The sequence below is a fragment of the Lemur catta genome, chromosome 2, assembly GCF_020740605.2.
Source record: "Lemur catta isolate mLemCat1 chromosome 2, mLemCat1.pri, whole genome shotgun sequence".
Lineage (NCBI taxonomy): Eukaryota > Metazoa > Chordata > Mammalia > Primates > Lemuridae > Lemur > Lemur catta.
In genome coordinates this window covers 60,895,575-60,912,048 of record NC_059129.1, presented here as the reverse complement: position 1 = coordinate 60,912,048, position 16,474 = coordinate 60,895,575, and the positions used below count along the sequence as shown (strand labels likewise).

Below are 16,474 nucleotides of genomic sequence, written 5' to 3'. Positions count from 1 at the left end.
TACTAATAATTATCTCGGCTCCTCAGTCCCTTTCCAAGATTTGTCTCGTCTAGCTTAATAAGCAGAGAACACTGTTTGCAGTGGTGGGAGCATGTTGCTGTCACCATCCTGACAAAAAGATGCCATCCAGCCTTCAGCTGCCTGAAGGGGAAGCACCACTTGGCTCAAGCCAGATTCACATGACAAAATAGGTGACCTCAAAATCAAAATGAAGCAAGCAATGTGGCTGCTCATTCTCAATCACCTTCAGAGCTAGTAACTATCAACCTAATACCCACAGATATTGCTGAATTAAAAACTGAGCAGAAACTGTCATCCCTTATGTTGGGGTTTCATTTTATTTCAGGAAAAACCGCTGCAATTATTTTTGCTTCCATAACTAAGCCTGTCAGATGTAAATTTATCGTTGTTTTGGAAAATTCAGGATCTAACACAAAGCACAGCATGTAAAGATTGAGTGAATGAATGAGTTAGAGGGACAGAGAGAAAGGAAGATAAGAAGCTACCTGAAATAGACAAAACATTTAGAGAACCTATAGCTGAATGAAGAAACTATTGACCTAAAAAACATATTCAGAAGTGTTGTTCTCAAACTCAGATCTATTATAGACCTACTAACTTTAAGAGAAAAGAAAAAAAAGCAAGAGATGAAGAAAGTTACATAAACCTACAACTTATTCAGTACAGTTACAACTTTCCTGATAATGGAATACTAACCACATTAACAGAATAAAGAGAGTAACAATAGCTGACTCTCCCATACATATGCTCTGGCAAAGCAAGTAGAAGACAGGCAGCCCAGAAAGACCCTTCTAGATGGGAGCAAAAAAGCACTAGTTAATGGCAAGAAAAAGCAACCCAAAAGGGTGAAATATGCTCACCAAAAGGGATCTATCTGTAAAGTTTGTCACAACTTCTCCAGTGTTTAAAATGGTTTCTATACATTTTCACATTTAAATAATGCTCCCTTAAACTGTTTGTAGAATGGAAAGGTGGTTAGAAAACATCAGAGAAGCCCAATTGCTTCCCTCCTCCACTTTAAAAATAATTACTATAATCTGGAATTTAAAATGTGAGTAGAAGCCAATCATATTTTTTTATACATCAATTCTTCTTCCTAATAAAAGAGGGTAAAAGGTAAGACAGAGAGAAGGCTCATGACAGAGAGAAAGCAGAAGTACTTGCAAAGGCAAGAAAGCAAGGTCTGGGCTGAATACCGTCCGGTTGTCCAACCATAAGGCCGAGTGAGCACAGTGGCATGCTTCCCTTTCCTGTAATATCTTAAGTGACAGTGACAAGGAAACTCTCCACTGTAATGCATTAAGTCCAGACATTGAGGCAGTTTGCTAAACAGAGTGCTAAACGTGGGCCCAAATTAGGCAGCAAGAAAGGAGAGAACAATAGCTTGACTGTGACACGTCTGCAGTCTGCCTGGGTAAAAACTGGCTTCTGCCACACTTCTGGTGTGGGTGTATGTGGTTATTACCAAAAAAAAAAAAAAAGGCAAATTGTTCATAACTAAGTAGGAGGACTTTCAGGAATACTAGATTTATTGCTTGCCAGAAAGGGCTTTTTTCAGGCTATACTCAGAAGCACCAAGATTTGATGCTATCATTTCAGCAGGCTTCAGGACTGGTTTTAGATTTCATTAAACCCAACCACAGCTAAAGACCACAGACACTGATCAGCATCCCACGGTCAGACAGAGGACAAACAACCCAAGCATTTAAGTCCACATACTCTCAAGTGTTGTCTTGGTGCCGGTGATGATTTGCAAAGGTATGCGGTCTCTGGTCATCTCTTTTTCTCTATGTGGTACTATTTACCCCATAAGAGAAATAAACTCATCACCTCTTCAGCATGGTATGCTAATATTAATGCTAATCGGTGTTTCCTTAACTTCGGCCATCCCTATGCCGCCTTCACAATTTTTGCCATACTGGTACAGCCCCTGTATTCTTTATTATTTAGCTCATTCTTTTAAATTGACTTTTTAAATATGAATAAGAATTATTTTCAAAGGAGGCAGATTGTTTTAAATCACTAACATGAAGTCAAAGCTATTATCACCACTAGATATAAAAGACAAATATAACATAAACACGATAGAGTAATCTCAAACTTTACGGAATCAATCCAAAAAGGTATAAAACTGGGAGGAAAAAAAGGAAAACTTTCTCACCATGATTCACTATTAAAAGTGATGTTTTGCAGTACCACTTAAAATCATCTCTAGCAGTGCCGCTTGTGTACGCCTTATGCTTTGGGGAAAACTGAACTAAATGGATAACGATACAGTACTGTGATGCAAGTCAAATTACAGCATAGACTATAAAATCTAAATTACTAACCCTTGGGGCAGGATTCATGATGCATTCAGAAAGTCTGCCCTAGATTCTTGGACAGCAAGATCCTACTACCGGGTAATACCTCCTCTCACACAATCAGGGCTCATCTTCCTCAAACAGACGTAAAGTCCAGGTACTGACGCACATGCATTCCACCACAGAAAACTGCTTCAGAACTGAATTCTAAGCCTGTATGCCTTTCGTAGACAAAATTTTAGCAGCTTATTCAGATACCAATTTTGTTTACTCCAGTCATCATTTAGCCTACGTTCAGGGAAAACGAGTTTCTTTTTTCCCATATATATTTTAGCCAGTTGCCTGTTCAGAAAAAGAATAACTAACCCACCAAGTTAGGACATGAGAAGTGTGTCATTCTCGACTCTCCCTAGACTTGAAAAGGAAGCAAGGCTTTGTCCCACTCTTTCTCAAAACAAGGCCTGGCAGCGTCAAAAGGGGCCTGCCCACAGCCGACTGGGTGCCCACGGCAGAGCCAGGGCTCCGACCCAGCGCCCTCTCTGCTGAGCACCCCGTCATTCTGGAGATGAAACCACATGTACTGTGCTCCTCCCAAACCTCTCTACTTGAACCTCAGAAAAAATCCTCACAACCTAGATTATCCGTAAGTGAAGCCCTCTTTTTCCCTAAACTCGCTCTTTTCTAACACAGCACACAATTCTCTTGACTTTGTGCCTGAAATATCAGAAAACAAAGCCACAAAAGTCAGTGTTTGGCGATCTAGGCCGTTCTTGTTGGGCCAGGAAACAAGCCTGTAGAAATTTTTCTCCTTATTTAACAATTTTTTTGGAGAGAAACACAGAACTTGTCTTTCCTCCCTCAACTGAGCGTGGAAACATCAGGAAAGGTCTAATTTTGCTCCTGGATCAAAGTAAACTTGGGCTTAAGTTAGCTCGAGCGTCTCACCATCCAACCAGGAATAGCCTGAAGATCTCCCCTCCTTGCACGTGGGAAGGTGCAAGGGCTCTAACCACGTGAAACTGCCAGAGGAAAGTTAGCAGCAGGCTTGTGGGTGCTGACATCTAAATCTCGCTTCTCAGTGTGTGGTCAGGAGACTAGCAGGGTTGGCAACCCCTGGGGGCTGCTCAGCAGTGCAGAATCTGGAGACTCCAGACCTACTGCATCCCAATCTGCACCGTAACAAAATCCTCAGGTAATTCCTCACATACTCAAATGAGACAAGCATTAACCCAATGGACTTGAGGGGTCTGATACCAAACACCCTACCTTTCTTCTCTAAGGTCAAAGCAATGATTTGGGGGAAATCAAGAACCGAGGGAGCCAATGAAGGTCCTATCGTGACAGTGGCCAGCCCTGGTTATAACGCTGCCCGGGGAGGCAGGCTGGGCAGGGACCCAAAGGAACAGCCTCTGATCAGAGTGGGCATCCTCGGCTGCGACAACAGAAGACCAGGGGCCCAGACAGGCCTCCAGGCACCAGCCCCAAGCCCTGCAAATGCCTGTGTCTGTACAAAGGAGGGTTCTCACATTGCCTCTCGAGCTGCAGGCTTTGTGACTTTTATTTACCTCAGCTGCCTAGGAAATTCACATTAATGTGATTTTAGCTGCCAAAAAAATGAGAGAGGAAGCTCAGTGAAATTTGCCCAGCCTGGAAATGACCCAAGACCCCTGTTCCTTTGGGTTACAGTAAACAGTGACCTTGTTCTGCTCTGTCATCTGTGTAGTTTTTGTGTGTGTTTTTTCCTTAACAACCTCAAAGAAAGCCCTGAAGCCACCATCTTCCACTGTCTTCCCCTCTCCCCCTCCCCCCCTCCACACACACACCCCTTCATGCTACTGAGCCAGAGACAGGCTCTGCCAATAGGGGAAGGGGACGGTTTGACTCCCTCCTCTGCATTTCTAACAGAGCCTGCTAAGAGGGGGAAAGAAAGAGCTGCAGGATCCTTCACAAAACTCCAACACTTGCAGAAGGGAAGGCTGAAAACAAGGAAGGAAATAAAAGAGCAGGGTAGGTATTGCAAGGAGCCAAAACATTTTTATATCCTGACACTGACTTCAATGAAAGCTTAGCTTCTTTTATGAACATGCTGAAAGGTAAAAACAGAAGAGGCATGGAGCCCTTCTGGCTATGAATGTTTGAAAAGAGCGAGCAGATGTGGGAACTGGAAAAACTGGCGGCTGACCAGCACTTACTTCCCACAAAGCATCCCATTAGAGTTAATAAGGGGACTGAGAACTTTCAAGCTCTGTGTTTTCCCCTCCTTCTGAATAGTTAAAGCCAATACTTCTCTTTCTCAAGTACTTCTGGACTTCTGCTCATTTTTCCTTTCTAATGCCAGTTTCAAAATTGCTATTTTATTTCTTCATATTTTGTGATTTCGGTGACCATTTTACAAAGTCACTGCTTCCTTGCGGAGTTAACAGCTAGTCATTCTTTATAACTGAGACAACCGTTAAGACAAGAGAGTCGTTTCAATCACATATGCCTTAGATAAGTACTATACAGGATGTTGTAGAGGCCATTCTGGCCAGGCCTCAAATGCCCTCTCCACCCCACCCTCCAGTGTAAGGGAAGCAGAACATCTGCAACTCCTGTGCTGAGGGGCAGGGCCACACTTTGCACTGCTTGCCACCCCCTCCCAGGGCAGCCAATATTTAGGGTGGCCAGTGACCTGCAGCCTACGTCTTATGGTTCGCATGAAAAGATAAGGTGGGCCAACAATTTTTCAGTTAGAAATTTTTCATCGGCAAACAAATGCTACAGCAGGGGCAAAAGCTAAAAACTCCACAGAGAGAAGCCAGTTCTAAGAGAGTAGGTCAGTGAGGAGGGAAGAGCAGAGCACTTGCAAACAGAAGCAGACACCCCATAAGACTGAGGCCATGAAATCCCCAAGACAGTGTCAAATGTAAGGCTGGTGCCAGTGCGTTTGGAATGTCAGTTCTGCCCTGATCCTTACAATCAAATCCACTTTACCTAAACAGATCTGGATTGCCTGCAACCAAATAAGACACTCTAGCTCTCCCTCTCTCTCTCCCTCTCTCTCTCTCTCTCTCTCTCTCTCTTAAAAACAAACAAAAAAAAGACACTCTGAAACAAGCAAAAAAAAAAAAAATGGTTCTTTCACTTTTTGCAGTACCTTCAAGGTAAGAAATAATTTTCATGAAAAATAAAAGCAGACACTATGTCAAAAACATATGGCTTGGCCAAAAGACAGTTTTTCATTTATGGGATGTGACAGATAAAGCAATTTAAAAGCTGTTAAAAGTTGAGGGGAGACAGGGAATCATTTTTCTTGATCATGTTTTCAATCAAGTCCTGATTATCACTGCAGCATTATAATGATGTTCCACAAAAGAATGCTATACTTAGGGCCTGGGGTTTCTGTTGAAGATATCAGATTGAAATATATAGATCTAAGGTTCACGGAGAAGAAACTTAACAGATTTTTGTAGGAAGCAAAAGCAAAACACAAAACAGGTATGCAATATGAGAGAGTAAAAGAATTATCCTTTTTATAATATAAGTAATTCAGACTATATTTGGGCCTATCCTGAGGAAATTATACCAGGGTACTTAAAGGAACTGAATTCTATCAACAGATAGGACCACCACTGGAGCTGCCACTTTAACTTAATAAATTAATACACTGTCTGCCACAATAGGAGAAAAAAAAATTTTCCTTGGGGCCAAGGTGTTTTATGATGAAAATAGAATAAAAACTTTGAAAACAAAATGATCCTTTCTAATTTAATGAAAAATTTGTTATTTTTTTCTGGGCATGAGTTACATGCAACTTGAAAACTAGTTCTCGTGTCTCCCAAGGTGAAGAGATGTGAGAGTTACATACGTTTCACGAGGCCGTGGGCGCAAAACTAGCGTTTGTTAATACAACTCACATGGCAGTTAATGTGTTAAATATGCTAGAAAATGTTAAATATGCCCACTCGGAGAGAGCTCTAAGGGTTATAAAACTCAAGGTTAAGTCAAGATACCCATTTAAAAGTGAAAGGTGTTTGGATACCCTATTAGGATACCTAACCAGATACCCTATTAGAATGTTCAATAAAAAAGAACCAATATAATAGTGAAATCTGGAAATCAAAATAAATTCACACTGAAACATTTGAAATGTTTGAAAGATAAATGTACAAAAGTAATAAATTAATTAATTCACAAACAAAGTACACAAACTGAAGTGGACAAAACCACCACCAGCTGAATTAGAGATATATGAAAATAACAGAAGATGCCTAACCTGCAAACAGTTCTGTTCCCTGCAGGGAGAGCAAACCAACCAACCGAGCCACAGCCCACAGAAGCCAGCCCTTCCCCAGAGCAGGTGTCCCCTCCCCTGAGCAGCACCCAAGCACTGAGCAAATAGCCATGCCACCAGCCCTCGGTGTCATGTTCAGTAAAATGAGTGGGCCAGGTTAAATGACTTTCCAGTCAACTCTCTAACTCTAGGAATCAGACAGAATTTACTTTGAGAAAGTCTTCTAAATATTGTGTTATGAAGTTTTTTTGGTAAATATCTATAAGTTGACTGATCTATTAAAAAAATGGCATTAATTCCACCCCAAAATCCATACCTTCCCGTGACTATCAGGAAAAGCACCTCCAATAACATTTATCCAGCCATATTTACGAAAAATGCCCCCAGCCTCAGAGGAGACAAACAGATAACCCAAGTGGAGTCTTTCTTACCGTTTCGAGACACGTCAAGTTCCACCAGCTGCATGAAGTTTGCTATTTCCGGAGGGAGCCGCTGAATTTCATTATCACTAAGTCCAAGCTTTCGTAATTTGACTAGCTGGAAAAATTGCTGAAAGACAAAATAATTTCATATAAATTTCAAATATATTTGCGCTGTAAACCTTTTGGCTAATATAAAATTTAAAACAATGTGTTTTAATAACTAATGAAGACTGTGCCATGTCAATTTCCTAATTTTGATAGTGTACTGTAATCATGTGAAAATGTTACTGTTGGGATAAACTGGGTACAAAGAACTTCTCAGTACTATTTTTGCAACTTCCTATCAACTGATAATTATTTCAAAATAAAAACATTTTAAGAATTAATGATCAACTTAATGGGAATAGCTGTTATTCCTTTAAGCTATCCAGTAAACAGTCACACCTTCTATAATGCTCATGAAAATTCATGTTAAATCTGCAGTGTCAAATAAATACATGTGAAAACTGGATAAAGTATTTCTAAAAGGCATTTCTAAAAGGAATTATTGTGCATCATAAAAATCCCACAAATGTGTGCAGGTAAGAAAAATATTTCTGACCAATCTAAAAAGAGTCTGCACTGGATACTTCCATCAAACACGGCAGACAAAGCACGTGCTTCTTTCCCACACTCATTCAAAAATATACTAAAATGATACTAAAGGAGTTTATATAGAGATGGACATAAATATTAAAAAGATGAAATAAACCAATGAAGACAATTAAAAAGGAGAGAGGACAAAAAGCAAACTATTTAAGCAACAAAATCCTTGAAGCTAGGAAACAGATGGATGAATGGTAACTAATAAAAGAATCAAAACAAAGCTGAAATTTAAGCCTGTGGGGTGAGTAGCCAATAAGAAATTAAGTCCAGGTACCTCGGAAGGAAGGAGAACTGGCTGGGAATTTATATAAAGAACAGTTAAATCCCCACATTCTCTTCTCTACACTGCAGGAGCCAGGCAGGAGCCTAGAAATTTCCTCTCCAGAGAGCTGACTCTAAGCACAACTAAACACAGCGGAGGGGTGGGGGGAGGCACCCTACTAAGAACCGGGAACTGAGCCAAAGAGTGATCAGGGAGATCCCACCCTCGCTTGCACAGACCTATAGACTCCAGTTATGAGTCTCCCCCCCACACATGGAGCTTCCACTCATACCCACCTCACTTCCAGTGCCTGGATCTCTAAACAGAGCCGAGGTTCTCTGCACACTTGAGGAAAGTCCATAACATGCAAGAAAGAGTGTTTGTACATACACACACCTCTCAGAGAAAACAAACATGATGCAGGGAGAAAAACACCATCAGCAACCAAAAATTATAATATCCTCAGAGAAATCAGAGAAGATGAAATAGCTTGGTGCCACAAAAAGCAAGATTAAAAGAAGTATTAGGTTATTAAATATGAAATGTCCAATATCCCAAAGCACTAAGTTTGATAGTTGATATCTCTGACATTTCACTTTGACACTTCTTGTGTTATGTTTATTATGAAGGTACATCCTTAGTCTTTCCAATGCAGGTTTTGGCTTGTGATTATCACACTTTTTTAGAGCAATTTTTGTGAAACCATGGCTATAAGTCAAAATTCTGTGTTATTTTCGAGTGAGTTCTGTTGTAGAACCAATGCAGCTCTTAGAAATTAAAAAATATCGTAGCATCAACAAAAGAATCTCATGAAAGAGGTGAGAAATAGAGTTAACAAAATTCCTCAGAAGGTAGAATAAAAAGACAATGAGATGGGAAAATCGGAGAAAAAAGACAGAAAAACTAAAGGATCAGTTCACAAGGTACTATATCCAAGTAATATATAGGTCAAAGAGAAAAACACAGGAAACTGCAGGACTTGCTTTTCTAGTTTGAAAGGGTCCACCAGGTGGCCAATAAAAATAGAAAAAGACAGATACCAAAGAATACTATAAAATGTCAGAACTCCAGAAATAAAATTCTAAAAGCTTCCAGAGACAGGGAAATAAAGGGAAAAAGTCATAACAAATAATTGAGTTTCAGAATGAGACTGGATTCAACAGCAACCTTGAAAGTAAGAAGGCAATGAAACGATACTTTCAAAATTCCAAAAAGTCAGTATTCCCAACCTAAAATTGCATACCCAGCCAAACTATCAATCGAGGATGATTACAAAATAAAGACATTTGCAGCCATGCATGGTCTCAAAAAGTTTATCTTCCTTGCACTTTTCTCAAGAATCCACCAAAATGTGGAAGTAAATTTAAAAGAGAAAAATTTCACCTAGGGAAACAGAGAAAGACAAAGGAAATTCTCAGGGTAAAACCATGAAGGGAATTGCAAGATGCCAACTGAGCATCAGGCCCTAAGAGCAAACTGTTTACACTGGAGCAAAATATGAAGGTTCTCAGAAGGAAGTCTTGAAAAAAAATAAATCAAAACACATCTGAGAGATTATCTGATGTGTTTGGAAGAATCAGGAGGAGATTTACAACTCTGTCAGAATGTTTGGTGATAAATTAGAAACAGGAATTGAGAAAACAAAGCAAGCAAAAAGGGATGGAGTTATTAATTCCAGGAAATACTTTATATTCTATAGTCTATAGAATATAACGTAAAAGATGTAAGATTTGATTATAAATATTAAAATCACAATATCTATGTTGATACAACTAAAATTTACTTTGTGTCAACACTGAGAAAATAGGAAAGAAACTGTTAAGAGATAAAGCATCATCTTTCATAAAAGGAAATCAACAGGTAACTATAAATAAAGTAAGGGGGAAAATCAAGCTGTAAAAGCAAGCCATTTATTAATAGCAATCTGGGGGCAAATACTGGTAGAAACAGCCAAGAGCTGGGGTTCTCAAAAGCCAGAAACTCAAATGGGGAAGAAGAGGGCAAGAGGCCACTGTTCCTCATTGCCACACTACACAGCTTATTGCATTTTTAAACTATTTACATATATTACTTTGCTAAACATAGTAATTGAATTTACAAAGGAAAAAGTCTCTACCAAGATTACAGGATGCTCCAAATTTTAATTTTGTTGGATGCTAACATTTAATAAGCTTCATCTTTTTTATTGGTAAAAGGGATTGTATAATATATGCATATAATCATACAAGGCGGTACTGCCTTTTGGAAAGCAAGTCCACTGACATACTTCTGGGCATCCCTCCTTATAACTGAAAGTAATGCACAAACATATCTTTCCATTATTATCAGTAAAAATGAAAAACTAAAAAACCTACCTTTCAAATAAGGGAAATGATTGCATGTTATTAAATAATTCAATATTATACAAACAATAAAAGCAGAAATCATGGCCAGGCATGGTGGCTCACACCAATAATCCCAGCACTTTCAGAAGCAGAGGCAGGAGGATCCCTTGAGGCCAGGAATTCAAGAGCAGCCTGGGCAACATAGCAAGAGCCCATCTCTACAAAAAAATAAAGAAAGTACCCAGTCATGGTAGCAAGCAACAACTATAGTCCTGAGGCTGAGGAGGGAGGATCACTTAAGCCCAGGAATTTGAAGCTGCAGTGAGCTATGATCATGTCATCCACAGCACTCCAGCCTGGGCTAAAGAGTAAGACCCTATATCTTTAAAAAAATAGTAATAAACCACAAAAAATATATATTATAAACTCTACTGAACTTGAGACAAGATTTACAATGCAATAACTAAAAAACAAAACAAAATTGCAGGTACGCTACATAAAAAAGCATGTGTGCCTGTGGACCGACAGGAAAGGAACATGGGGGAAAAGCAGTTATGGTAGGTGACACGAGTAATGCATGAATGACTCAAATTTTTTAAATAAAAAAGATATTTTAAAATAAAATAAACTGAATCTCAGCAAATGAATGCTACTAATTAGTTCTATGTGATAATGAAGAAAGTGCTCAACAAAAGGACTAATCCTTTGGATTTCTTTAATCAGACAGTTGAGATTTAATTTCTTAAGGAAAGATATTGAAATTTCTTTATAGTGGTTGTACTAAAGCATTACCTAACACAAAAGCCATTCAAAAGAGTCACATATTTGAATAATTGAGCTTATGCCAGTTGTTCAAAGAGTCTGACAGTTTCATAATACATCAATGTGTTTACTCAAGCTTGAAAAGCTCACTTTGTTTTCCAGGAAAGGCATAATAGCAAAAGTACAGAACCCATCACCATTTCCATACATTCAGGGGCCATTCTGGAATATCACCAGAAATCAAGTCAATAACGTACTTAGATCTACAGTGAATAATAAATTAGCTTTCTGTACGTGGATAGCCTACAAACCCCCACATCCGATAAATGTCGTAACAGCAAGAAAATTTAAGGTTTGGTTCTGAGTGCTAAAATCATCCTCAACTAGAACCTGTCACAAATACTATTGTATTCAACTTGGGAAGCACATACCAGATGTAAAAACAACTCTATCTGACATGATCCCAAAAGGAAACCAGTAATTCCTCAATCTTTCCCTCATTACCCTGATGTTATCTTAACATGGTGTCCAAATGCTTTAAATTAACTACTTTCTTATAAGATCGATGCAATGCCACAGAAATAATATTAAACTCTCAATTTTTCAGCTTCCTCAGATAGTCCGGGAAAAAAACTCAATAAGCTATACACCCTTCTGCCTTCCTTTTGAGATCAGCCAGAGCACATGAAGAACAATTCCTGTAGCTGTCTTGGCAGGGTGCCTTAGTGCAGAGCAATCACGTGATAGAACACACAAGACACCATTCTTCAACTCTACCATGTTTGATTATAGCTCACTGACCCACTTAGAGCACATTCTGTACAATTACATGCAAAGAAACCCAAATTGCCTTGGGTTGTTATGCTACACCAGTCTTCTTATAGCCACCATTGCTTTTAGTAGATACAGTCTTTAATTTGGTTAAAAATGTTTCTTTTTCCCATTTTCCATTTCCAACAAGATTCTTTTTCCTTCTTTTTTGGTAGAGTGTTAGTACTTCCCTTTTGCTTTTTAAAAAGGGACAAAGATGAAATCTCAGTCCTAAAAGAGCTGTGTCCTTTTTTATTACTGTATAGCCAAGGATCAGTCAATTGCCTGTCACTTGCCTAAACTTCTCCTCCATCATGAAGAGAAAACATAAACCATTGTTACAGATTCACGTGAGAGACGGTAGTATAAAGGATGTTATGAACTCCTGAAAAAGTGTATGACTCTTCATAATGACGACACCAAATTTAGTCACAGATTTCCTTCTGGAGGCATTCCAACCTGTCACCTAAATCTTGGCCCCTTTCCATCCTACATAAATCCTATTCTCAAGAACTTGGACTGCCTTTTTGGTCAATTACCTATAAAGATATGGTAAACCAACAGTTCTAATACCAAGGTAAAATTAACACTTGGTACAGTGTACAACATTTGTACCATCTGGCATTGCTCTTTCCTGTGAAACTTACAAAAAGTGACTGTGACTTTATTATCCAGAAATTCTACTGCTAGAATTAAATCTCCCACATATATTTTCCAGAATACAAATATAAGAATGTGCTTGACAGAATTATTTGTAATAGCCCAAAACCGTAAACAACCCAAATGCCTATAAACCTGACAGATACATTCTTACAAGGAAATTCTACACAGCAATGAAAATTATATAAAAGCTTACTGATAGTTATAATATGGATGAATCTTAGAGATAATGTTCAGTAAATGAAGCCAGACACCAAAGAATACATATTATTCCACTGATGTAATGTTAAAAAGATCACATTTTTCATTTACAGCCACACACAGAGGTGGTAAAACCTATACAGAAAAGCAAAGAAGTGATTCCCTTTAGATGTGAGGGAAAGGATTATAATCAGGAAGAGCAGGCAATGGGCTTCTGGAGTTCTTGTAATGTTCAATGTTTTAACCTAGTGGTAGTTGTAAGTGTTCACTTTATAATTTGCAGTAAGTTATACATTTAAGCTATACATTTATGCTTTCAGCACTTTTCTATATGTGTTTTATTTCCCAAAAAGAAAAATTTTAAGATTTAGACTACCTACTAATCAGAAAAGAAAAGACCAATTAGCACCAAGTGCATCAGATTCTTTAATTCATCAGAGTTAATAATGAAAAGCAATAGCATTGGAACCAGTGGAGGAGAAGTGAAGTGACTGTTATAACCAAAACAACAATAATAATAACACCAATAACAGTCAAGCTGAGATTCAAATCGAAGACTCACTGTCATTCACAATAGCTACAAAGAAAATAAAATGCCTAAAAATATACTTAACCAAGGAGGTTTAAGATCTCTACAAGAAGAACCACAGAACATTAATAAAAGATATCGCAGATGACACAAATGGAAAAACATTCCCTGCTCATGGAATCAACATGGTTAAAATATCCATAATGCTCAGTTATTTATAGATTCAATGCAATCCCCATCAAAATACCAGTGTCATACTTCACAGATATAGAAAAAATGATCCTAGCCTTCGTTTGGAACCAAAAAAGAGTCCGAATAGCCACAGCAATCTTAAGCAAAAAGAACAAATCTGGAAGCATCACATTACCTAACTTCAAATTATACTACAAGGCTATAGTAAACAAAGAGCATGGTATTGGTACAAAAATAGAGACATAGACCAATGGAACAGAACAGAGAACCCAGATATAAAACCAGCTATCTATAACTAACTGATCTTGGACAAAGCAGACATCACACACTGGGGAAAAGAAGCCCTATCCAATAAATGGTGCTGGGAAAATTGTATAGCCACATGCAGAAGAATAAAGCAGGATCCCTGTCTCTCACCATTTACAAAAATTAATTCAAGATGGATAAGACTTAAATGTAAGGCATGAAACCATAAAAATTCTAGAAGAAAATGTAGAGAAAACTCTTCTAGACATCTGCCTAGGCACAGAATTTATGACTAAGACTCCAAAAGCAAGTGGGGTCTTTCATTACCCCAAAAGGGGCAATGTACAAAAACTATGTACAAAATTCTATAACCCCCAAAAGGGGATAATGAAAAATAAATGGGACTTAATTAAATTTAAAAGATTCTACACAGCAAAGGAAATAATCAGAGTGAACAGACAACCTACAGAATGGGAGAAAACATTTGAAAACTATACATCTGATAAAAAGCTAATATCCAGAATCTACAAAGAACTCAAATCAGCAGGAAAAGAACAAACAACCCCATTAAACAGTGGGCAAAAGTCATGAACGGGTGTTTTTCAAACGAAGATATACAAATGGCCAAAAATGATATGGAAAAAATGCTCAACATCACTAATCATCAGGGAAATGCAAATTGAAACCACAATGAGATATCACCTCACCCCTGTCAGAACGGCTATTGTTAAAAAGTCAAAGAACAATAGGTGCTGGCGTGGATACAGACTGTAAATTAGTACAACCTCTATGGAAAACAGTATGGAGATTCCTCAAAGAAATAAAAATAGACTTACCATTCGACCCAGCAATCCCCCTACTGGGTATCTACCCAAAGCAAAAGAAGTCATTTTATCAAAAAAACACACCTGCACTGAAATGTTTATTGCAGCATAATTCACAATCACAAAAATGTGGACTCAACCCAAGTGCCCATCAATTCACAAGTGGATTAACAAAATGTGGTATGTATACATACCACGGAGTACTACTCAGCCATAAAAAGACTAATGTCTCTTGCAGCAATTTGGATGGAACTAGACTATTATCCTAAGTGAAGTATCTCAAGAATAGAAAACCACCACACATATCCTCTAATAATTTGAAACTAACTGATGGGCACATATGGGCACGAAGAGAAGTAAAAGTCTTTAGAAATCAAGAAGAGGGGTAGAGCAAGGAAGAGTAGGGTAAAAACCTACCGAACAGGTACAATGAACACTATTTGTGTGATGGACACACTAGTAGCCCTGACTTAAGCATTATAAAAGCTATCCATGTAACAAAAACATTTGTATCCCCTTAATATTTTGAAATTTAAAAAAAGAGACATGTGGTGGGAAAAAAATGGTAGATTTAAATAGTCTATCACAAAATGAGGTAGGAATCTCAGATATGCCACAGAAGAACTCATATAAAAACTGGGTAGATTATGTACAAAATTCTATAATTGATCACATAGTAATGACTTTTATAATGCAAATTAAAAGAGAAAATAATATCCTGAATAAATCTAAGATAAGATTTTTTGGAGGTTATAGACAAGATAAAAGCCCAAAAAATATTCACAGACTAGGTAAAGACCAGTTTGGTTAAAGCAGAGAATTCAAATAATCATATCTCACATCCAGAATTTGAATTTGAAAGGGTTTTAGCAAACACTCAAAAATAAACTATTACTTAAATAAGTGTTAATTAGACACTTTTTTTTCCAATGTGTTTTGGTAAAGAGGTGTGGCATAGGAATGTCCGTGAGTGAATCACTTGACTTCTCTGATCCTCTGTTTCCTTGTGAAAAAAACAAGCATTAAATGATTAAAGGGCTCTTTTTAGTTCTAAAAATTATAGGATTGCATTTCAAATACTTTCAATGTACCCTAATAAAAATGGAAATCCTGTTAGCACACAACATAATATTAAGCATGAAGTTAAAAATCCATAAAATTACAGAAAGTAGATTAGTGGTTGCCTAGGAAATGGGAAATGACTGCTAATGGATACAGGGTTTCTTTTTGGGGGGGTCATGAAAATGTTCTAAAATTGATTGTGGTAATGGCTACACAACTGTGACTATATTAAAAACCACTGATTTGTGGGCTTTAAAATGGGCAAACTGTATGGTATGTGAATTATATCTCAATAAAAATGTCCAAAAATGCATAGAATTGGTACACAACAATGAAGGAGGAACCCCTTATTAAGTAATAAAAAAACTAAGCTAGGAATACACAGATAATTTAATTAAATCCTTATAACCAAGTGAGGTAAAGTTTTTTGTCTCCAGTTAACAGATAAGGAAACTGAGGTCCAGCAATTTTAGTGGTTTCCCTGGCACCGCATACCAGTTAATAACATTTTTTAAGAAAAATTCCAAAATAGAACCATTTTGGAGGATTGCAAAGTACAAATCCTCAGGTAACTATATGGCAAACAAAAAACATTTGTGAAATTATATTCTAATTAGCTAAGTAAAGATAAGTCATGGGGGCTGGGGGAGCTTAAGCTAAGAAAGGAATAACCACTAAAATTATGCTGACCCTGTATTACGTCTTGATTGATGAGTTGTGAGGAAAGAAAAGAGCATGCTAATGAAACCTGCATATGAGAGCACATGAGTGGGGTTGCTGCCAACCCAACCCAGGCAGAGAGAGCAGACATCAAGGAAATCTAGACAGATAAGATGAATCCATTTCTAGAGGATCATGGCTGCAGAGACGTGACAAACATCCACATAAAGCCTTGGGCAAGGGAAGGCTGAGAGAGACAAGGAAAGCAAAAGACATAC

The 16,474-nt window shown here is 38.0% G+C and overlaps 1 protein-coding gene across 1 annotated transcript in view; it reads right to left on the bottom strand.

Moving 5' to 3' along the window:
* Positions 1-16,474, bottom strand: part of LRRC1 (leucine rich repeat containing 1) — a 131,756-nt gene that overhangs the window by 77,147 nt on the left and 38,135 nt on the right. Inside the window, exon 2 of the mRNA XM_045543763.1 lies at positions 7,029-7,146. Coding sequence (XP_045399719.1) covers positions 7,029-7,146 — 118 coding nt within the window. The remainder of the gene's footprint in view (positions 1-7,028; positions 7,147-16,474) is intronic.